This window comes from Balaenoptera ricei, chromosome 8 (genome assembly GCF_028023285.1).
Source record: "Balaenoptera ricei isolate mBalRic1 chromosome 8, mBalRic1.hap2, whole genome shotgun sequence".
NCBI classification, from domain to species: domain Eukaryota; kingdom Metazoa; phylum Chordata; class Mammalia; order Artiodactyla; family Balaenopteridae; genus Balaenoptera; species Balaenoptera ricei.
The window spans coordinates 19,398,697-19,422,638 of NC_082646.1; the positions used below are offsets into that span (position 1 = coordinate 19,398,697).

Sequence of the window (23,942 nt, forward strand, 5' to 3'; positions counted from 1 at the left end):
CTTTGATCTCAGTAAGTGGAATGGCTCCACAAGAGGTTGGTGTGGGGTAGGCACAGCAGTGGTTGGGATAGGGTAAACTGTGGTTCTGTGCATAAAAGAGGGATTTTTACAGTCTGGTTAATTTTGTCCTAGACTATTTGAAGTCAAACATGCCTTACCACCACAAGGATGATTTCCTATCCCTCCAAATAAGAAATTTATATTTCTTCTAACCTTGGCCTTATTATGTCAGGGGAGAATTTTTCCTCTCCCTGCCTGCTATGGACTGAAAGTTTGTCCCCACCCCACCCCCCCAAATTAATATGTTGAAACCCTCATCCCTAATGTGATGGTATTTGGAGATGGAGCCTTTGAGAGCTAATTAGGTCATGAGGGTGGAGTCCTCATGATGGGATTAGTGCCCTTATAAGAAGAGAGAGGAGATAGCTTGCTTCCTCTCTTTTGGTTTCTGCCATGTGAGGATACAATGAGAACGCATCAGTCTGCAAACCAGAAAGTGGGCTCTCATCAGACATCAGATCTGCTGGCACTTTGATCTTGGACTTCCAGCCTCCAGAACTGTGAGAAATAAATATTTGCTGTCAAAGCCACCCAGTCTATGGTATATTTGTTATAATGGTAGCGTGAACTGAAAAAGACACTGCACTTAACAGTATTTTCACCTGAAATAACAGGAAATAATGGTGTCAAGCCCAAATATCTTTCCCTTTAATATTAATTTCTACTCACTAGGGATTTAGTGTTGGTGGTAGAAGTTTTGATTCATTTATTCATGAAGATGTAATAGAATTAAAATTAGACCAACCCAGTTACAGAAGTACCAAAGCTATAGGTGATTCAATCCTCTTTCTTAAAAAACAAAATTTATCTGTTTCAAAATTTTATTTAGAAAATTTACTTTATTTAAAAAGTGTAAATAATATGTCACATGATATAAAATTCTAGACATAGTAGATTTAAAAATAGCATAATGGAAAATATAAATATACATTTTATTTTACTATGTATATCTTTTGTGCATTTATTTTGTTTTCCTAGGTTTGTATTTTTCTTTATCGTCCAATCTGATTCATACTTACAGTAAAAACATTTTAAATATCATAGACAGGTATAAGGCAAAAAGTAAAAATTCCCTTCTCTCCATTTTCCTCAGATATTGGTGAATATCCTTCTAAACTTTCAACCACGTGGATATATTTTTTTACATAAATGTTTTCACATTATATGTGTTGTTCTGTAACTTGCTTTTTTCACTGAACACTGTCATGGAAATCTTTCATGATAGTGCATTTAGAGCTAGTTCATTCTTTTTAATGGTTGTACTGTATTCCTTGATATATAGCTATATATTTAGCTAGCTCCCTCATGATGGCTATTTAAGGTGTTTCCAACATTTTATTAATAAAAACAGAATGTTGATAGCTTATTTTGACAAATGTAGTTATTATATTAACTTACATATCCTCACACCCCTCTCCTCCTTAGGATCTGGATCCTAAGGTAAACTGTGGTACAGCTTGCCCTTTATTTTATACTTGTGCACTTGTGCTTTTGAACAACTGGTGGGTATTAGTGTTTTCCATGGATACTTGGCTTTGATTACACTGTTACTAAATGTGCTTTTGCTTTTGTCTAGTTAAAAAAATTCTGTGTCCCTAGTGATGTTCAGTAAAGAATAGATATGACTATTTTAAAGTGGTTACATTGTTTTCCAGGTTAAGTATTTCAATTAGGAGAGTAAATATTTTTAAATTGGAGTGTGGTTATTTCTTGTTTTGGGAGTGTGTTCTTAATGAACTGAATCTCATATTGGTGGTATTACAAGGAGTGTGTAATGAATTTCTGGGTCTTAAGACTTCACCCTGTCCTAAAAGGCAAAGGAAATTTCCAAAGTTTTTATCTTAGCAATACAGCACAGTGAAATAGAGGAGGGGTGCAGTGAAGAATGGATGCTTGCTTTTGTCATTAGCTTATTAGTGAATCCCAAGATACCAGGCTTCCTGCAGCTTGTTGCAGAGGTATTTCAAGCATCCCTTTTAAAGATTAAAAAGAATTAAAGATCCCTATCTGACTACAGTTATCATTTATCTATTCAATATATAGATAATGAAGATACCAATAGGATGCTCTCATCTACTTTAATAACTGTGTTGTCCTTGATGGGTGTCCAACTCAGATAGACTGGGAATTAACTAGCTTAAGGCACTACCTCTCCTTAATTTTGTCTCAGGCCGTGGTAAAACTTAGTTAAAAAGATATGAATGAGCTTTAAAATAATTTCCCTTCATAGTCTCCAAGCTACCTTTAATAACAGAGTCATTCTCATCTTCCTTAATTATTCATATCAGTCCTTCCAAGAGGAAACTTGCTATTACTGAATGCCAAAAGCAGCTTGTAGGAGGAGAAGTTATGCAGTGAGGGGGTAAAAAAAGCCCTGCAAAAATATTTTTTCTTCATCATTGGAAGGGGAAGAGGGAAAGTGAACAAGGGATAGAAACAAACCAATAAATACAATGTAAATAGTTTCATAGAGAGTTATTTGTATTTTGGCAAGCCTCTCTATCTACTAGGATCCCCAGGTTTTCTTTTCAGAGAAACTATGATGCTGATAATAGCAGTGTTTACTCAAAAGATATTAATATCCTAAGATATTTGGTAATACTTGCTCTAATATTGCTCTATCCATCCACATTATATGAAGCCACCAAGAGAAGCAGTCCCTGGCATACAGTCTTCCAGGCTGTCTTCACAGTCTTCACAGCTTAGATTCCATCTGAATGCTGCCATGAAAGACGTTGCCGGCATATTACAGGAGTGTGAATATGGGCTGACTTAAAGCTCTTCTCTTAAAGGCCTTTTCCTGTAGCACTGGCAGATAGATGCACTGTCATCCGGCTGAGGAACAAGTTCCATTCCATCACGTATTTCGGGTTTGCTGGTCTGGCGCTCAGCGTAATTCTGGAATGTGTTTGAAGGCAATGGAAAGTCCAAACTTCATTCCACTGAATCCTCCCCACTCCCCTCATGCTATTGTTTCTAGTGGCTATGTATCTTCAGACTAAAACCAAAGGTCTGGTTTATCTCAGTCCTAAAGTTACCTTTTAACTTTAGTTATTATAGGCACTAGTGCGATATTTCATAATCTAGCAAGGAGCCCCATCCGCTATTTTATGTATAGGAAAGAAGCCTCTTGTAACGGGATGTCCCTACTTGAACAACAGCACCTCTCGAATTCATCCTCCACGTGTTAATGAATAATTAACTTTGCTGAATATTCAAATCAGTGAACAAAGATGATAAGCATCTCACAATAAAGTTGGTGGTTTCACACATCCTTCCCTTTAGGCCTGTAGTCACACACACTTTGTAAATGGCGACAGGCCTGTGAAATGTCCCTCCTTTTTGGCCACTGACTGAAATATTCCTATACATTGGATTTTTCAGTTCAGTGGTTCCATGTACGTTTAGCTGTACATTCCTGGTCCTGGGCCAAATCCAACAAAATACTGACATGTGTACATGAACCTAATTAATATTTCAGAGGGAGAAACTCCTATTATTAAAATTACAGCCAGACTAGCAGAGGGAAAAGAACTCATTTAAGGAAAAGGCTGCTTCTAATAAATGGTGTAATTAATCATTTTAATTTTTCTGTGAGAGGGTAGTAGCCTCAGGCTACTAAGTTAGTTTTTTTCTGCCTCACAGAAAAATAAGTTTAGGTTAACAACAAAAACATAATTTCTTATTTTTCTCTTCTGGCTAAATTTTACTGAGTAAAACACAAGTTAATTATTCAAAGAACCAGTCCTTGGATTCTTGGAAGTACAGTAAATATCTGTACTTCAGAATTCAGCCCTAAGGTTTTAGATTATAAATAAAGCTGACCCTTAAACAATGTCGGGGTTAGGAGTACTGACCCTCGGCACAGCTGAAAATCTGTGTATAACTTATAGCTGGCCCTCCATATATGTGATTCCTCAGTATGCATGGTTCCATGTCCGTGGGTTCAACCAACCTTGGATTGTGTAGTACTGTAGTATTTACTACTAAAAAAAATCCACATGTAAGTGGACCTGCACAGTTCCAACCCATATTGTTCAAGGGTCAACTGTATTTTTCATTTGTTTGTCTTATACAACAAATTAAATATTTGTTTTCCATCCTGTACTGATAGCAAAAGTGCGGCTCTTAAGTAGTAAGGAGAACAAAGAGGTAGATATGTTGAGCAGAGAGAGATGTTAATGATCTCTAGTCCAACCCTCCTATTTTCCATATGAGGAAAGATGTTCTCTGAGGCTCAGAGATTTTAATCTATATTTGTAATGGCGCTAAGCATTGTTTTTCATAATACTGAATGGAGATAAAAATATGGAGGCCAGAAAGGGACTTAGCACTATCTTTCTATAGGCTGGCGCCTCAGCATAGCCAGAGTTCCACAGGCTGACTGACTCTTGAACCCCTCCAGGAAGCAAGCATTCAGGCCATGCATTTGGTCTGAGGACACTCAACCAAGCAGATGGATCCTCTGAACTGACCTGTAGTACTCTGTAATAGTAGCAGTAAAGCCTGTGTGGCTGTAGCAGATCCCTAGCAGTCAACTGCCCTTCTTTTGCAATCTTCTTGGCTTCTTCATCATTTTCCTGAAAAGTTTAAAAAGAAACAATGAATGAAGATTACTCCTGTGACTCACAAAGAAAGCTAAGTGTGAATGTGAGGTAGGACAGATGTAGGGTTGAATGTGAACAGCATGGGAGAGATGAAACATGAAAATATAACTTAAGAATGAGGCTATGGAAATAGACAAAGTACTTTCCTAGACGTCTCTGCTATATAGAAATAATCATACCTGTTTGGATCCCCCCTCGCCCAGTGCAACAACCCACATACAGCCCCTATCGTGACTATCTTGGTACTTTCCTAGCTACCCAGGAAGTCTAGGGCTCATCATCTGTTCCCCTAATCTAACCCTCTCTGTCTGATATTAAAATACAACTAGAATAGAATGAATTAGTTTTTATAACATCTCTTAAAAGCTCCATTTAAATATGTAGTCTAAGCCAAAAAGTTGTTGTACAATGGTACCTATGAAAGACTATATTATTGTTGTAATAAAAAATTCAGTTATTAGTAACCACAGGTTGTTCCTTCAGTACCAGGAATAGTCAGCATTCCTAATTATACTTTTAGAAAATAGCTAATATTCTATCATGCTGCCCACAGGAAAAGCCATTTGCAAGCAATTCTGACTCTTTATAAAGGGTCACAAAAATATTCTGCCTCAGGGGCACCCAGTTATTTCCATAGCCACATTGCTTCTCAAAAACAAAATAAAGTCTTACAATGGAAGGGTAAATTTTATAATTTCACAATAAAACACAAGAGCTTTTTAATACTTTTCCTTTTTTAAAAAAAGAGTTCTTACTTTATGGGAAACTTGTGATTCATTAAGAACTTGTTATCCAGAGAAAACCATAATTCGAAAAGATACATTCACCGCAATGTTCATTGCAGCACTATTTACAATAGCCAGGACATGGAAGCAACCTAAATGTCCATCGAGAGAGGAATGGATAAAGAAGATGTGGTACATATATGCAATGGAATATTACTCAGCCATAAAAAAGAACAAAATAATGCCATTTGCAGTGACATGGATGGACCTAGAGATTGTCATACTGAGTGAAGTAAGTCAGAGAAAGACAAATATCATATGATATCACTTACATGTGGAATCTAAAAAAAAACGGTACGAATGAACCTATTTACCAAACAGAAATAGAGTCACAGATATAGAAAACAAACTTATAGTTACCAAGGGGGAAAGAGTAGGGGGAGGGATAAATTGGGAGATTGGGATTGACATAAAATAGATAACTAATAAGAACGTACTGTATAGCATAGGGAGCTCTACTCAATACTCTGTAATGACATATATGGGAATAGAATCTAAAAAAGAGTGGATATATGTATATGTATAACTGATTTACTTTGCTGTACAGCAGAAACTAACATAACATTGTAAATCAACTATACTCCAATAAAAATTAATTAAAAAAAGAACTTCTGCCTTTTTTTCTAACTGGGGAAAACAAAAGGGTACCATAATCGCTTTAAATGTTTTCTTGTGCATAAAGCACTTTAACCCTGGTCTTTTTAATCTGTAATTTGCATTTGGTGTGTGTAATTTGCATTTGGTATGTGTGCATGAATAAGGATACTTTAGAAAAATCTATATTCTATATAACACTGGACTTCAAATCTTCTAAAAATCCTCAAACATATTGATAGAGGGTATTCAAAATTGTCCTGATGTTGATTCTTCAGATATTTCAAGGGAACAAAAATTTCACAAAATAACATTTCTTTTGACTAAATTATGTCAAATTAAATTGTGTTATGATGGAACTCGTGTAACTAATACTGGTGAATTTGTGATTGCCTAAAGAAACTAAAATGACAGAAAGCATACCTTGGCCCATTCAACTTTCTCTAGTAGATCACTAAGATTTCTTTTAATTGGAACATAATGTTTCCAAGGCTTTAGTGCCATATAGAAATGTTCATAATATGGTGAGTCCTGCTTCAGAACCAAACTGTCACCAAGCATGAGGTATGGATATCTATAAGCAGCCACAGTCCCGTCCACATTCACTTGATACTTGTACTAAAAGATTAAAACAAACATAAACAAAAATTTTAACAGTCATTTGTTTCACTTCTGCTTCTTGTCAACACTGTAACATTAAATATAAAGAAGTTATTTTCCAACTTTAGTATTTACAAGTTTTATATTTTATTTTGTAACACACATCTTCTCTTTGTATTAAAATCATAAGTAGCATTTAACAGGTCAATTTTAAGAAATACAACACATTTAAAGATAATAAATAATTTTAGGAAACAGGAATACCTATTTCAACTATGTTTATGTAATGGGAAATTCAGATTTCTGTAACCAGGTAAGAAAACTATATCCAAAGCTCTATATTTAGTAAAGCTTAATACTGATAACAATTTACATTTTCATTTATTTCATTTGTTCCTTATACCCATGTTAGTATGAAAAAGGAAGGCATTATTATCTCAAAGTTCGGTTTTAGAGTTGAGGAGACAGAAGCCTGGAGAAGACTAAGGACTAGTGTGATACTGGTGACACAGTACGGACATATTTGTTGGATTAATGAACTTTGATTTACATTTCAAAGTCACTTTTCATTCAATTGTAATAATGTGAAGCAGATGTTATCATCTCCCTCTCTTTTTTTTTATTAATGATAAAATTTGTTTCAGAGATATTTATAAACCTCTATTCTATGAGCCCAAATCCCATGCTCTCTTCATTATATCACACTGAGAGGAACAGGATATACTAACAGATTTGGTAATTACTTTTTTCTTAAATAATTGGTACCAAGGACTTTACCAGCCAGTCAGATTTTGCCATATTGTCACATCTCTATCTCCTTTGAGCCTTATACGGTGCTCTGAAGGAGCTAGGCAGGTTCACACATGTTAGAGGCGAGAGGTGCTAAGAGATGAAAGCCCCACAGTTAGTGGCAGAGGCAGGACTGGAGGCAGGACTTGAACCCCATTTTACTCGTGTAGAATTCATACTCTTTTTATTTACAAGATTGTTTTATGTAAAAGACATTCATATTCCCAGTTTATTAAAAAAATACAAAAAAGAGGAAAACAGGGAAATATACCAAAACTCTAGGTTAATCCTTGTACTATATTTTGAGTATTAAATACAGTTCTGAGCTATTTGGTAGACAAAGTTAACAACAACAACAAACAAAAAAGAAACTGCATGAGTTTCATAATTCCCTGTGCCTGATAAGAAAGTGTGTGTTGGGTCACAAGATGGGAGAAATCTGCCCAACCCCAGCTATTTGGTTGACTTTTAATACAAGTTTATCACTTCATATCTATCCAGGAAGACTTAATTGCATACCTTAAAGAAGTCAAAGAAACCTATCAATTTAGCTTTTCCAAGCTCCTTTTCTTTTTCTTGGAAGAAGAAATATCCTGTAATTCCTGCATCTAGTAGCTGTGGATTATCTTTGGACAGCTGCACCAACTGGAGCCTCTCCTCTCGGCTATCTCTACCTCTAAAGAAAGCTTTCTCTGTTTTATTGATCCAGGAAGGTCCTAGAGGTTTGAGACCATAAAAAAATACAATTATGAATTTGACATTTTTATCTTATGGTAAGTATAATCATCTTTAATCTACCTATGTCATTTAAGATGCTAAAGCTCTTTTATCATCAACACATCTAAAGTAAATGTTACTTTCGAAAAATATGCTCTAATTTTATCCTTTTGTGTACTAGTGAGAGGTCACTCAAAAAGTGGAGTTTCTATTGCATGACATTAGGAATTATCCAAAATAATGCTGGATCAATTTCAAAGCAAAAAGAGATTCCATGACTTGGCTTACTCATCAAGGCATTAGTTTCTTCCATCTTTTGTGCTTCACAAAAAAAAAAAAAAAAAAAAAAGAGCTAGGCTTTTGTTCTTAGAGTGACTAGAACAAAGTATAGAATTAAGTAACATCCACACATCTTTAATTCTTAGGTTGCTCAGAATTTTGAGCATATCACTTTTGAATACAGTGAAGAATTTTTCTAATATGTTGTTAAATGCAAATAAGTTTTGTATAACTTAACTATGTATATATATTTATATCCTCTCTTTCCTGGGAGGGAAATAACCTGGAAGAATTAATTTAGCTCTCTATTATTCTAAAAAGAAGTCATTAGTTAACACCTGTCAGTGTTCTAAGGGATAAATCTTAAACAAACTGTAGGGGGTCAACCTCTTTACTATTTTAGCATACTTTTCAGGAATTTACTGTTATCAAATAAAAAGTAGGTCAGTTTTCATTTCCCATTACCTTTAGAGAGTTTACAAGGAGTCTCTAGTCTTGTATACTAAATAAGTCCACTAAACTGCTCTAAACAGAAATAGAGACTTATTAAGACAAGGCAGGGTTTTTTCTATTCAGGGAGTTCGGTTTAATAAAAAGGTGTGTAGTACCATAAAACTAAGGCCATCAAATAGGAGGAAAGGAATTCAGATTGTAAAGGATCAAGAGAGGCAGAAAGAGGGAAGAGGAGAATTTCTTACGGTGCTGGAGGGTGTAATATCCAAATTACACTCTTATCACAATTCTCTTACATATGAATATAATTTTATATTTTTCAGAATTCTCTCTCATTTCATCCAGCAATATAAAGGCACTGGAGTCAGAATTAAGTTAAATGATAGTTTTACCAAATACGTATTTTCAAATGGTATTTACAAGTGACCAACTCAAAGGAGACTCAGTTACAGTAGGTTCTGGACATTACCCGCCTAATCCACATATCTTTAATTTCTGGATTAGAAGAATCCTAAACAAAAACCACTTTAGAGTTTAGAGTGCTCTTTTTCTTTTTTCCTGGCTAGAAAATAAGAACAATGGTTATTTAAATATATACACATACTCTCTCTGATTGAACATTCTTTTCACCTTTCTTACTTCTAAGCTTTTTCTTAGGGAATGACTTTTACCTGTATTTCCCTGAATAGAGAGGAGATCATTTGTAACACCCCTCATAGCTTCAAGTGTGGAGTGGGTGATGTCATATGTTGGAAGGATAACATCTCGTGAATCCAGAGAGCCACACCATGAAATGATAGGTAAAGGGCCAGGGGTTTCATTGACTTTTCGATGCTCCAAGGGCCAATCTCCAAGATTAACATAAAATTCTAAATCTGGGAGAAGGACCTAAATAAACAAAAGAATGCTTATCAGTGCTGGGAAGACCTCAGTCTTTGGTACTAAATGCTTCAGTTCTTTGGCTTTTAAAATATTTCTGATAAAACTGAAATTTGAAAATAGTAGAAGAGAGAAGGATGCCTCAGTCATCAGTAGTATCAGAAAATCAAGGGTGACGATTGTACATGACAATTCACTTGAGCAGGAGTTAGCTACCTCTGCTCAGAGGTGGCATTTAAAACTGTTGTGTATTATAGATGTGGAAACTGTGTAGAAAGGTGTGAATGAGTGGCTTCAAGCACCTTTTCTGCCAGCTGCTTAAGTGAGAATCTACAAAGTTAGACCCAAGCCCTTGTTTTCCTTCACTGTCAAGCCTTTTTATAACATCTGTGTTTGTTTCTGGAATCTGCTATCCATTTCTATCTCCATGGTCAATGCCTTAGTTTAGGCCTTTATCATCTTGTACCTAGATTGTTGCAATAGTTGTCCCTTACTAGATGTTCTGATTCTAGCCTCTCCCCACTCTAATCTGCTCTCCACATTACTGTCCAAATTTCTAAAACCCAAATTAATGTTACTATTAAGCTTAACAGAAACTTAAGCCTATAGGACAAGGTCTAAACTCTCTGGCTGGAATTCAGGCCCCACTCTCTTACTCCAGCTTAGCTCTGAATCCATCTTCCATCTGCCCGTGTACCAGAAAACTTTAGTTACTCTCTGAACATGCCACCCACTTTAATATGTAATTCTCTTCACCTAGAATGCCCTTCTCTTACTTATTCACTTGGCAGTCTCCTTTCTCGTCCTTCACACTCAGAGCTAATGTTACCTCCTCTATGACTCGCCTTCCTCAGACATTTTAACCCTGGGTACCTACTTTTCTTATGGGCCTATCGTGTTGTGGTACAATTACTTGTTTGTATTTACATCCCATCCTCACTTCTGAATAACAAAAACAAGTTCCACTAGAGTGAGCTGTTCAAAGACCAGAGGTGAGTCTCACTTATCATAGATCTCCTTTCAGTCACTGGGCAAAGAACCTGGAGTAAAAGGGAAGGGCAAAGGGATATGACTATTCACCTTAGTGCTTCCCTGTTATCATTTAGTAGCTCATTAGTAAGCTCCACATCAGAAGTTCTCACTGTAGAGCAGGATTTCTCAATCTTGGCACTATTGATATTTTGGTGTAATTCTTTCCTGTGGGGGCTGTCTTGTGCATTGTAGAATGATTAGCAGAATCCCTGGCCTCTACCCACCAGATGCTAGTAGCAACTCCCCAGTTGCGACAACCAAAAATGTCCCTAGGCATTGCCAAGTTCCTCTGAGGGGCAAAATCATTCCTAGTTAAAAACCACATGAGTACAAGATACAGAAATACAGGGCAGAGTGGATTCATGGTAGCCCAGGAAGAAAGAACTGCCTTTAGGATCAGATGCCCATAATATGCTCATATGCTCATACGGTGGGCTGATGGGGAGGTAGGAGGCAACTGCTATTTAAAATAAGAATTGATTGCAGCCCTACATTCCATGTGCTTGGGAAATTGTATAACTCACATCAGGAAAGCTGGCTTTTGATTTAGAAAACTACCTTGATGGTCTTTCTGGGTGAGAAAGGTAAAAAATGCCCATCCTCATCCTTTACTCTGTATAATCAGGAACAAGAAAGAACAAAAGGCAGTTTGAATTGCTCTGCTTAAGAGGAATTTATAGAAATTTGGCAAATGTGGAAAGAGGGGCTGAATAGAGGGATTGGGGGAGGAGTTGCTGGGGATGTGGAGAAGTCTTTTGAAAGACAGAAGCCCCAGTCATGTTTAGTAAGAAGCCAAGACTTGAAGATCAAGGACAGCCAGTGAGAAATTCCCAGAGGCAAGGATGACTGAGAGTCTGATTAACACAGGGATGTCTATTTTTAAATGTTAGGATTTTTGTTTTGTTTTGTTTACTCTGCATTGGCACAAAATAACCTCTCTCTGTTACCCCAACATTCAACAAAGTGTGCAATGCACTTAGGATAAAACAAGGAAAATGTGTCCTCAGTTCAACTTATTTTGAGGTGGCAAGAAGAAAATTGCTGTAGAAGGTGAAATCTGAATGGAAGGAGTATTCAGCAGGATTGGGGAACTTGAAGAAGTCACCTTGCAGCTGTAAATGTCTGGGAGTTCACAGAAACCTTGGGAGAGCACTATATGGCCTACTTACCTGGGATGGGGGCTCAAGCCATTTAACTTAAATATTAAAGGAGAGAGATATCCATAAAGGTGAAGAACTTATGAACATTCAGGTGGCAGGCAGATGCACATTTTCAAGCCTGGAATCCATTTCCATTCTTTACCATTATTATTCTAAGAATTAAATGTTACAAATAAATAATTAAACTATTTTTAGAATCAATGAATTCATTCTCATACCTTTCTTGCCAGTGACAGCAAAATCTCATCTGAGAACATTTTAAAGTCTGTGTATTTCCCTAAAGATCTCCGGTAGATGAGGTTACTGAGAATCGTGTAATGAACAATAGCACCCCTCTCATCCCCAAACCTTTCTGGAACTTCGTTTAGCATCTGCTGGAGATTGATGCTGGGGAAAGAAGCAAAATCTTTTGCAATCTGTGGTTCCTTGGCTGGACAAGACAGAGTTTTCTGCCAGGTCTGAGGATCCTCTTCTGGACACTCACAGTACTCATGGTACACTGGTCCTAAGGAAAGCAAAACACATACAATGCCAAGCTCCATTAACATGCACTGCAACCCAGGGAGTTGTTTCTGTCCCTGCTGTGAGCATGGGATGACTTCTTGGTAAATTCTAAGATTATCCAGACAGGGATAGTCTGCCCTAAACAAATCAGTGGTAAAAGTAGTAATGTCAGAGTCTTGTGCTCTCACCTTCTATCCTCCTTTCACCCCACCCTAGATAACCTAGTATAGCATATGCTCTCTCTCAATATAACCTACTCTCGGTCAATTTATTGGAAAATTTATTTCTAATGAGTTATAAATGGCTGATGAGCATAAACAACTTACTTTTTAACAAGGAAAAAGAGAATGTATTACTTTTCAGGCATGATTATGTAGTAGGGGTGGTGATTTTTTAAAACAAGAAGAGGTCTCTTCCTCTGAGTCCCTAAAACTACCTCCGTCAGCGCATCTCAAAGAGGAAATATGAAACCTAAGGGCATCTTGCAGTGTAATTTTAAAGTGGCCAGACATAAGTATAAAACTATTCTGAAGACTCATTTAAAAAAGAATTTATGCAAAATTTATATCTTATTTCAAAATATATCCATATTTATTTTAATATAAAAATAATTTTTTAAAGTTATTCAATTTTCTTGAGAATTTCTACTTCAGACAAGTAATAGGGACCAATTTACCCTCCTACCTGAAACTACCAAAAAACAGATAAAATATATGAAACAACATTTTTTTTAAGACATTGGACATCAGGCAATGGACAATGAGTTTGAGAGATGAGAAACAAATGAGGTAAACCCTACAGTTCCTAAAGCTTACTGCCTAAGGGAGTTTCTAGGTTGTGGAACATGGAGGAGGAATCCAGGCAGAGCCCAGCAGTCTCAGTGAGTTGAGGAGACAAGAGCTGAAAGTCCAGTGAGATCAAGGCAGCTAGAAGTTGTAGGACATACTCACTGCACAGAGAGGACTCCAGAGATCTGTACAAGGTTCCCTTCAAATATTTAAGGCATACTGACCAATATATATGTTTGAGGAAACTATCCAAGGCAGAGAAAGAACCATCCATAAGGATTAGAGGCAACAATACCCATTGTTCATACAGGGCTGGGAATAGTGCCTATTCATAAAAGCCAGACTGGAAAGCATTCTAACTCACAGAGGTTGGATAGAGTACGCAGAGATGTATTGCCTGAGTAGTAAGGAATAATTAGCCCTAGACTAAACATGGCTCTGGGCCTGCCTAATAAATTGTAAAAGAAAATTTGAAGGATCAAACTAATTCCAAATAACTTAACTGCATCCTAGAGAAAAGCTCAAGAAGATGAGAAAGCATCAAGCAATGAAGAATACAGTGGATGGAATTAATGATAAATTGGGCATTATAGAAGAAAAGATCAGTGAACTTAAAGATATAGCAATAGAAACTATACAAAACAAAATGGAGAAAAAACATATTTTTAAATGAGAAGAGCATAATGAGTCATGGGATAATTTCAAGTTTAATGTATGGGTAATTAGGATTCTTGGAGGAGAGCTGGGGTAGAACAGAAAAAATATTTGAAGAAATAATGGCCAAATTTTTTCTGGATTTAATGAAAGCTATAAACCCAAAGATCCACAAATCCCAAGCACAAGAAACATGAAGAAACCTACACCAAAGCACATAATAATCAAATTGCTCAAAAAAACTGATAAAGAGAAAACCTTTAGCAGAGGATCAAAGATGTAGATGATGGAAGATTTATCATGGGAAATAATGCAAGTGAGAAGAGAGTGGAACAGTATATTTCAAGTACTAAAAGAAAAAAAAACCTGTCAACCTATAATTTTTGAAAGACATCTGTCTTTCAAAACTAAAGGCAAATAAAGACTTTTTCAGATATCCAAAAGCTGGAAGAACTAATCATCAGCGTTCTCACATTAAAAGAAAAGCTAATGGAAATTCTTCAGGTAGAAGGCAAATGGTACTAGATGAAAATATGTATCTATGCGAACTAATGAAGAGTACTAAAAATGGTAACTACCCGGGTAAACACACAAGATTTTTTTGCCTGTCATTTAAATCACTTTAAATTACTTAGTTTTTCTCTCCCTTAAAATATCAAGTTAAATTGAGCTCCAGAAGATACATATATAATGTTTACCCTGTTGCACATGACTTTAAGGTCATCATAACGCATTCTGAAAGCCATGGAGTCTACTCATAAGGCTGGCTCTGGTTTATGTAATAATTACTTACCTTTCAAAATATAGGGAGACTGAGCGACATGTTCATCACCATAAAGGACCTCTATCTTCAGCCCTTCACTGACAGTTTCATACATCCTATATCGCATCAAAAATGTCCCATCATTCCTGTCCAAAGGTTTAGGGACGTGAATCCGAACTAACTCTTTAGGTGAGAGAGATTTGATTACTACTTTGAATAGTGTTTGGCCTGAAAGAAAAAAAAAATTATAAGTAATTCTACTATTTCATGGTTATTTTGTTTTACTAATTACCGGGTAAGTGTCTTTACACAGAAGTTATTTTTTCAGTACTATCGATGGTAAACAAAATTATTTTAGTTTGGAAGATCCTTGAGGCCAGGAACTACGTTTGGTTTATGTCTCAAAGCCAAGGATCTGATTCAACATTTGATTCCTTAGTCATTCAATAAGATTTATTGAATGAACAAAATCATTGAATAAACAAATTCTTAAAAAAAATAAGGAAGAGATTAAGTTTTTGCCTATTTGATCTTTTCTCCTTTGGGTAGGTTTAAAAGCCCAGGTAGTTAAAAATCCATAAACTTTTTGGATGACATAGCTCTAAGGCAATCTAACTTACTCCTTGTAAAGTATGCACAAGCTTTCTTTGTAAACCATTTTAATACCTGATAAACCTCAATTCTGAAGAAAGTCCCCTTTTATTAACCCAAATTTCAAGCTATACTTCCAAGCCCATTTCCTTAAGTTGAGAGAGATTATCTAGTTACTAGACTCTGCACAAATGCAACACACTCATACGTACACACAAACTCACATACCTTTGTAAATACTAGAGTTTACTTCTCTAAATTTGTTTCCTCAAGTTGAAATGAAACAGTTATACTAAGATGATCTAACAACCTTTTCAAATCCAGAATTCTGTGGGTTTTCTGTTCCAGGATAGACAATACCTACTTAGCAAACTTTCCCTTCTCTTTTTGCAGTATATTAGCTGACTTTTCAGGCTTTGAAACAATACTGTTGCAGGAATAAATGTTGGGACTTCTTTCTTCAGAGAGTACAGTGGACATACCTGCACTCAGTGCAGATCTGATCCTCAGGAGCTTTAAGAATAAAGATCAGTTAATGTCTTAACCACAGTTAATCACCTACCAAAGGAATTGTTAAAAAGAAAGTGGTGAATCCTCTGAAATACACAGTCCTAGTAAACAATAAATTGTGATCAAATAGTCTTTCATCTCACACTATCATATTTCATAATATTCAAATATGAAGCATATTTTTTTGTTTTTTTTAATTAATTTTTATCGGAGTATAGTTGCTTTATTTTTAAATTTTATTGTATTAAGCATATTTAACATATATTTTTGAAATTACTGAAGAAAAAAGTTTGTTTCTCCTGTTCTTAGTTTCTAAATCTAGTGAGTGATGTTTCTACTTTTTTTGATCTTCAAGGGTTTTATTTTTTCTTGTGGGTCAGAAAAAAATGTTTCTCAGTCTCTTCAATTTATAATAATAGTAATAGTAATAGTAATGTAGTATCTGACATATTGTTACTACATAATTAAGTACCAAACACATGCTAATTGAATGAGAATGCAGTGACTAAAGGAGACAAAAGGAGGTTGGCAGTATCAAAGCCTTACATCATTAGAATCAGAAATTTTGCAGACTTTTGATTTGGAAAGAACACATTTTTTAAAAATTCACTTACTTAGCCAGGGGGACTGTGCCAGTTCCTGAGCTTGAGATTTTCATATGCATTTTCTCTTATTTATTTCCTCCAAGAACTTGTGAGGAAGGTATTTATCACCCCATTTTACAGATCAGGAAGCCAAGGCTCCCTTGAAGAATTTAAGTATATACCTTGCCCAAGGTCTCATACCTATGAGTAGCAGAGCCAAAATTTGCACACAGCTTGAATCTTTCTTCTTTCAAAGCCCATTCTGAATCCAGCTTGTCACACTGTGTAATGTTAACATATAGGTTCCCAAAATTCATAGTTGGAGAAATAACCTCTGACATTCCTGGTACAATGGAGTCAGCACCTCCCTTGTTGTTTAGGAAGTTTATTAAGGCTCTCTACAGCTGCAACAAAAGTGTTGACTCCATCTGGCCAAGGGAACAGAGTCCCTGAAGGCCAACTTGTTACACCTTGAGGCTAAATGGAAATACTCCCAAATGTCTGGCTGCCTGCTCACCATGGATACTCTATAGGGTCTTAGTGAAAACTGGTTCACAGTGATCAATTACCAGGGATTTGATAAAAGGGAAAGACCATTGAACTAGATACTGAAAGGGTTGGGTATCTGGTTTTGACTCTGATCCTTAGCCACTGTGGGGCCACAGGAAAGACATTTATTTTCACTAACCTGGTTTCTTATAGGAAAAGTGAAGAGAATAATATCTACCCTTCCTACCTCACAGGATGCTTAAGGAGAGCAAATTAAACAGGGCACAGTTCAAAACACTGAAGTGCTACACAAGATAAGTTTATGAAGATATCATTACTGATGAAGGTAGAGGATGACTGAGGAGAAAATGAGTACTTGTATCCTGCCATCTTGACATACTCCAACCACCCTCTCTCCACCCCTTCTTTCTTTTCTTTTACAATATTTACTGAGCAACTCTGCCAGGCATTATGTCAGATGCTGGGAATATAACAGTGTCAACAGGTTCTGCCTGCATTCATAATAGAAGGAAATAATCTAAGTCAGACGTTAGTGAAAATAAAGATATAAATCGTTTTTTTTCCTCATTCAAGGTCACAAGGGATTGAGTAGGATAGTCAAACTCAAGGGATTGAGTAGGATAGTCAAATAGTTAGCTTAGAAACCCCATTAGGGAATTGTAGATAGAGAGGGAAATTTAGGGGGCTTTGGGAGACCACAGTAAGATTAATGATCACTCAAGAAAGTAATGGGAAAATCCTGAAACAATGTGGGCTTGCTTGACTCATAAAGCAGAACAAGTTGCTTACCATCAAAGCCAGATTGGCTTGCTTAACAACAAAATCAAGCTAACTTGATTAGCAACAAAATCATGCAACAGAAGCACGAGACATGCCCCAGAATGATAAAACAATAGTAGCATGAGACCTACATCCTGCTCAGTGAGCTCAGTAAGTTAATGACCCCCAAAACACACTCTTTGCCTGATGCCCTAAAAACAATAAAACAATAGTGGAGAATAAGGCCTACAACCTGCCTAGTGGTGTCATCAAGTTAATGACCCCCAGCACATGCTCTGTGCACACACAAAAAAACAATCATTTATGGAAATGTGACATCTACCCAAGAGAGACAAAGAAGGTCTTCTTCCCGTCCCCTGTCTTCCTTTGATTATAAAACTGTAACCTGGGCTTCCCTGGTGGCGCAGTAGTTGAGAATCTGCCTGCCAATGCAGGGGACACGGGTTCGACCCCTGGTCTGGGAAGATCCCACATGCCGCGGAGCAACTGGGCCCGTGAGCCACAACTACTGAGCCTGTGCGTCTGGAGCCTGTGCTCCGCAACAAGAGAGGCCGCGATAATGAGAGGCCCGCGCACCGCGATTAAGAGTGGTCCCCACTTGCTGCAACTAGGGAAAGCCCTCGCACAGAAACGAAGACCCAACACAGCCATAAATAAATAAATAAATAAATAAAATTTTTTTAAAAAGGCTAAAAAAAAAAAACTGTAACCCACTAAGCACTCAAGGGAGAGCAACGCTTGCCTGCCCACTTGTAAGCCTCACAAGTGTTCTATTCCAATTAATCACTTCTTATCTATCACTTTGCCTCTCGCTGAATTCTTTCTGTGTTGAGACATAAAGGACCAGGCTCCTTGGAGCCCCCTGAAACGACACCTATCAGTTTCAAAAGAGCATGGACATTTTTCATAAATGATATATTTTTAAAAAATTACATTTTCTAACTGTTGAAACTCCTATTTTTGCACATTAGGTTTGTAAATGTTTAAGACTCTTCATATGTTGGGAAAATTACTTTCCAGAAACATTTGACCAATTGTGCTCCCACCAGCAGAGGATGAAGGTCATTGTCTGAGAGTATCTCATTAGCAGCTTTGAGTATTGCCACTTAAAATTTTTTTGCCATTATTTTTAGATTAAAAAATGGAATTTTATTTGAATTTATAGTTCTTTCATTAAAAGTAAGATTAACACTATTTCCTTTTGGATCATGTAACTTTCCTTTTTCATGTATACATTAATTTTTTCCTCAGTTTTCCATCTTCTTTTCTTTCTAAAAACCTCTCCCATTTATAATATTATAAAATTAATTTTAGAAAACAAAGAAAACTACAAAGAAGGAAATACACCCCATGGTGAAAGGCTGAATCTGGGTTTAAGAATCTTTTCTGATCCTTAGGGCCATGGAGTCTTTCTCAAACTGAAAAAAAAGTACTCAGTTTTCCACCGGCAGCGGAAGGGGCACTGGGTATTCTGATTGTCTCTTTGTTGATAAAACAGGGTGCCAGTTGGCAAGACATAATTTAGACATAAATTATCAAATCCTGACTGGCAACAACTTGAAACTAGCGGAACAAGTTGTAAGACGTTGCAAAGGTAAGATATTAAAGAGAACGTGGGAGGATGATTGGGCAGAAGGAATTCAGGGCGATATTCACCCTCGGTAGAGGTAAAACCTAATGCGTTCTGAGTTTCGCTAATTCCTGCAATCTGCTTTCAAGAACTCAAAACTCTAAGAAAATAACCTAGTCTGCAAAACTGCCTCCTTTCTGCCTACTGCTCTGATATTTCCTTTGTGTACGAGGGAGCTGTTTCAAACCCATCAGGCCTAAACAGTGTAACCCGATCCGATTCTTGGGCTTGATGACTCATAACGTGAAGGCACTCCCTGCAAGCTGTAACAGATCAGACAACTAGTCAGGGGTGGAAAGACCGTCTCCAACTTGAGACTCACACTGCATTCATTAACACCCCGGGCGCCATCCATTCGGAATATCAGTCCTTGCATGTTAACAAAGGAAGGGCCCTCGGAGTTCATTTTTTCATTCAGCAGACTCTTGTTGCAACTGCCTCTCGCCTTCGGGTCCGGGGAAGGGGAGAGAAGAGGAAGTGATCGGACTCGGGGGAAGGACGCCACGCCGGCGGCGGGCGGATTCCCGAGAGGCGCGGTCGCAGTCGCGGCGGGGACGCGCGGCGGGGACGGAGGGGAGCGGGCAGCGGAGCGAGGGAGGCCCGCGGCCGAACGCTACCTGGGGGCGAGCGAGTGAGGTTTTGGCCCTCCGAGTTGACGGCCTGCAGGTAGAAATAGCGGACGGGCAAAACGACGCCCGCCCGCAGCCCGGGCCCCCACACCAGGCTCCGCGGCGCGCTGACCGGAGCCTCGGGGGCCCCCGCGGCCACGAGCAGGGCGAGCTGCAGCGGTAGCAGCGGAACCAGCGGGAGGCGGCGCATGTTCTCCGGGCCGCTGCGGTCCAGCTCGGCAGCGGCGGGGAGGGGACGGGGGCGCGGCGGGCCTGAGCTGGGCCCACCCCAGGTGGGGCTGCGCGCCACCGCCCGCCGCCCCGCCTCCGGCCCCCTTCCGGCCGGAACGCTAGGGCGCGCCGCAGGCGACTGCGTCGGGCGCTGCCGGGGGTCCGCGATGGACTCGTCACTTCCCCCACCCCACCCCACCCCCAGCCGCGCAGGGTTGAGGACCAGGGTCGAGGGGCGGACACTGAGACCAGGGTGCTTGAGGCTGTACCCGGCCCCCACCTCTGGTTGCTGGAGTTTGGCAACTGTTTAGTGGAAACCGGGTTTGGAAGGACGCAAACACAGTGGTGATTGCTAGTGGACCAGAAAGAAGGCCCAGCGGCGAACAGCTTTGAAGAGTTTAGGGAAATGCCTTCAAACAAGGAATTTCACTGGGTTTACAAGACGCTGAGCAAATATCACTCCCCTGATCCCCTACAAGGCCAAATCTCCCAGCCCTTTTGTTCACATCAGCACCAAATTTTATCACCTACCTCTTGTTTGTTTTCTGCTCAGCAGTCTCCCTCACTTGACTGTGACTCCCTCCATTCTCCCTAATCCCCTAACCCTAACTTCCCTTCTTTCAACAAGTGTTTGCTGAGCATCCACTGAGTTTGGGCCAAACCTCAAGCGAGGAGCCAGGAGCTGGGCACTGGAGTAGCAGAAGTCACGGTTGAGGCTGGTGGGTGAGCGTCACCTCAAAGTCAGAAGCTGTTGTCCCCTGTAATTGATGAGGAATGATTGGTCTTGATTACTCCTTAGATGCTGAAAGTTGGATCTGGGAAGAGACTGGCAAGGGCCCTAGTAGCGGGCAGCCACTGTCTGCCTCTCTTTTCGGACCATTTTATCTATATTACTTAATTATTTTTCCTTCTTTTATCTGTTTATGGTTTTAATCTATTCAAAGGAAATAAAAGCTCTTCACAGGCTGGGTGAGCCAGGAAAAATTCACGTACCGGTATGGACACAGGATTTCTTTCTTTCTTTTTTAAAAATAAATTTATTTATTTATTTATGGCTGCGTTGGGTCTTCATTGCTGCACGCAGGCTTTCTCTAGTTGTGGCGAGTGGGGCCTACTCTTTGTTGCAGTGCGTGGGCTTCTCATTGTAGTGACTTCTCTTTTTGCGGAGCATGGGCTCTAGGCACGCAGGCTTCAGTAGTTGCAGCACGCAGGCTCAGTAGTTGTTGCTGCCGGGCTCTAGAGCACAGGCTCAATAGTTGTGGCGCACGGGCTTAGCTGCTCCATGGCATGTGGGATCTTCCCAGACGAGGGATTGAACCCCTGTCCCCTACATTGGCAGGTGGATTCTCAACTACTGCGCCACCAGGGAAGTCCCTGGAACAGAGACTGCATCCTCCTGATAGTTTGTTAATCCAGAGTCACCAGAATCAGGCCCTTGGGCTGCTCAGCATTCCTGCTCTGACCAAGGTTTACCAGGGCAAAATCTTTACCATATTTTCCCCACTTCTCTTGACCTATTTTAATAATGCTGAGCAGAGTTTGTAGATAGTGTTCTTTGTACTTTGGAAAAATTTTCAGAAACTGATAGTAAAGCACTGATAAATTGCAGGGCTAAAGTGTAGCATTACTTGGCATTACTTTCACTGCTAACTTTTATCTTGTGGGAGTGTCTGCATACTTTAAATTGAAAGATATGCTCTGCTCTAGCTATCGCTTAAAATTTTGTTTGGAACACATTGTGTTTGCATTCTTTCAAAATAAATATTAAATTTTTTATTCAGAGAAATGATCTGAGGGTTAGCTGGTACTGGATGATAGTAAAATATGGCCTAATAACATTCCATCCAAAAACAACAGAATACAATTTCTTCTCAAGTGCTCATGGAACATTCTCCAGGATAGATCATATCTTGGGTCACAAATCAAGCCTTGGTAAATTAAAGAAAATTGAAATCGTATCAAGTATCTTTTCCGACCACAACGCTATGAGATTAGATATCAATTACAGGAAAAATTCTGTAAAAAATACAAACACATGTAGGCTAAACAATACACTACTAAATAGCCAAGAGATCACTGAAGAAATCAAAGAGGAAATCGAAAAATACCTAGAAATAAAATGACAATGAAAACACGATGACCCAAAACCTATGGGATGCAGCAAAAGCAGTTCTAAGAGGGAAGTTTATAGCAATACAATCCTACCTCAAGAAACAAGAAACATCTCAAATAAACAACCTAACCTTACACCCAAAGTAATTAGAGAAAGAAGATCAAAAAACCCCCAAGTTAGCAGAAGGAAAGAAATCATAAAGATCAGATCAGAAATAAATGAAAAAGAAATAAAGGAAACAATAGCAAATTTCCTTAAAACTAAAAGCTGGTTCTTTGAGAAGATAACAAAATTTATAAACCATTAGCCAGACTCATCAAGAACAAAAGGGAGAAGACTCAAATCAATAGAATTAGATATGAAAAAGGAGAAGTAACAGCTGACACTGTAGAAATACAAAGGATCATGAGAGATTACTACAAGCAACTATATGCCAATAAAATAGACAACCTGGAAGAAATAGACAAATTCTTAGAAAAGCACAACCTTCTGAGACTGAACCAGGAAGAAATAGAAAATATAAACAGACCAATCACAAGCACTGAAATTGAGACTGTGATTAAAAATCTTCCAACAAACAAAAACCCAGGACCAGATGGCTTCACAGGGGAATTCTACCAAACATTTAGAGAAGAGCTAACACCTATCCTTCTCAAACTCTTCCAAAATATAGCAGAGGGAGGAATACTCCCAAACTCATTCTACGAGGCCACCATCATCCTGATACCAAAACCAGACAAAAATGTCACAAGGAAAGAAAACTACAGGCCAATATCACTGATGAACATAGATGCAAAAATCCTCAACAAAATACTAGCAAACAGAATGCAACAGCACATTAAAAGGATCATACACCATGATCAAGTGGGGTTTATCCCAGGAATGCAAGGATTCTTCAATATGTGCAAATCAACCAATGTGATACACCATATTAACAAACTGAAGAATTAAAAACCATATGATCATCTCAATAGATGCAGAAAAAGCTTTCGACAAAATTCAACACCATTTATGATAAAAATCCTCCAGAAAGTAGGCATAGAGGGAACTTACCTCAACATAATAAAGGCCATATATGACAAACCCACAGCCAACATCGTTCTCAATGCTGAAAAACAGAAACCATTTCTACTAAGATCAGGAACAAGACAAGTTGTCCACTCTCACCACTATTATTCAACATAGTTTTGGAAGTTTTAGCCACAGCAATCAGAGAAGAAAAAGAAATAAAAGGAATCCAAATCAGAAAAGAAGTAAAGCTGTCACTGTTTGCAGATGACATGATACTATACAAAGAGAATCCTAAAGATGCTACCAGAAAACTACTAGAGCTAATCAATGAATTCGGTAAAGTAGCAGGATACAAAATTAATGCACAGAAATCTCTTGCATTCCTATACACTAATGATGAAAAATCTGAAAGAGAAATTAAGGAAACACTCCCATTTACCATTACAGCAAAAAGAATAAAATACCTAAGAATAAACCTACCTAAGGAGACAAAAGACCTGTATGCAGAAAACTCGAAGACACTGATGAAAGAAATTAAAGATGATACAAACAGATGGAGAGATATACCATGTTCTTGGATTGGAAGAATCAACATTGTGAAAATGACTATATGACCCAAAGCAATCTACAGATTCAATGCAATACCTATCAAGCTACCAATGGCATTTTTCACAGAACTAGAGCAAAAAATTTCACGTTTTGTATGGAAA

General features: G+C 38.2%; 1 protein-coding gene across 2 annotated transcripts; it reads right to left on the reverse strand.

Annotated features, from left to right (window-relative positions):
* Positions 1-955: 955 nt before the first annotated feature.
* POGLUT3 (protein O-glucosyltransferase 3) lies at positions 956-20,206 on the reverse strand. Of its 2 annotated transcripts, XM_059930403.1 has the most exons (9): positions 19,887-19,976; positions 19,592-19,714; positions 14,695-14,892; positions 12,174-12,460; positions 9,556-9,772; positions 7,955-8,151; positions 6,470-6,664; positions 4,536-4,640; positions 956-2,958 (listed from the first exon to the last, which is right to left on the reverse strand). In XM_059930403.1, exons 2-9 carry the CDS (start codon positions 19,596-19,598, stop codon positions 2,833-2,835), a joined length of 1,332 nt encoding a protein of 443 aa, XP_059786386.1. In that variant the 5' UTR covers positions 19,599-19,714; positions 19,887-19,976; the 3' UTR covers positions 956-2,832. The 2 variants fall into 2 exon arrangements, with proteins under 2 accessions (XP_059786386.1, XP_059786385.1); XM_059930402.1 differs by lacking the exon at positions 19,592-19,714 and having other exon boundaries at positions 19,887-20,206.
* Positions 20,207-23,942: the final 3,736 nt, after the last annotated feature.

Coding starts and splice junctions, on each gene's coding strand:
- POGLUT3 (XM_059930402.1), bottom strand. CDS start 20,088: ATGCGCCGCCTCCCGCTGGTTCCGCTGCTACCGCTGCAGCTCGCCCTG. Junction 4,641..6,469: donor AGAAAGTTGAATGGGCCAAG/GTATGCTTTCTG, acceptor TAAACTTTTCAG/GAAAATGATGAAGAAGCCAA. Junction 2,959..4,535: donor ACTATTACAGAGTACTACAG/GTCAGTTCAGAG, acceptor AACACATTCCAG/AATTACGCTGAGCGCCAGAC.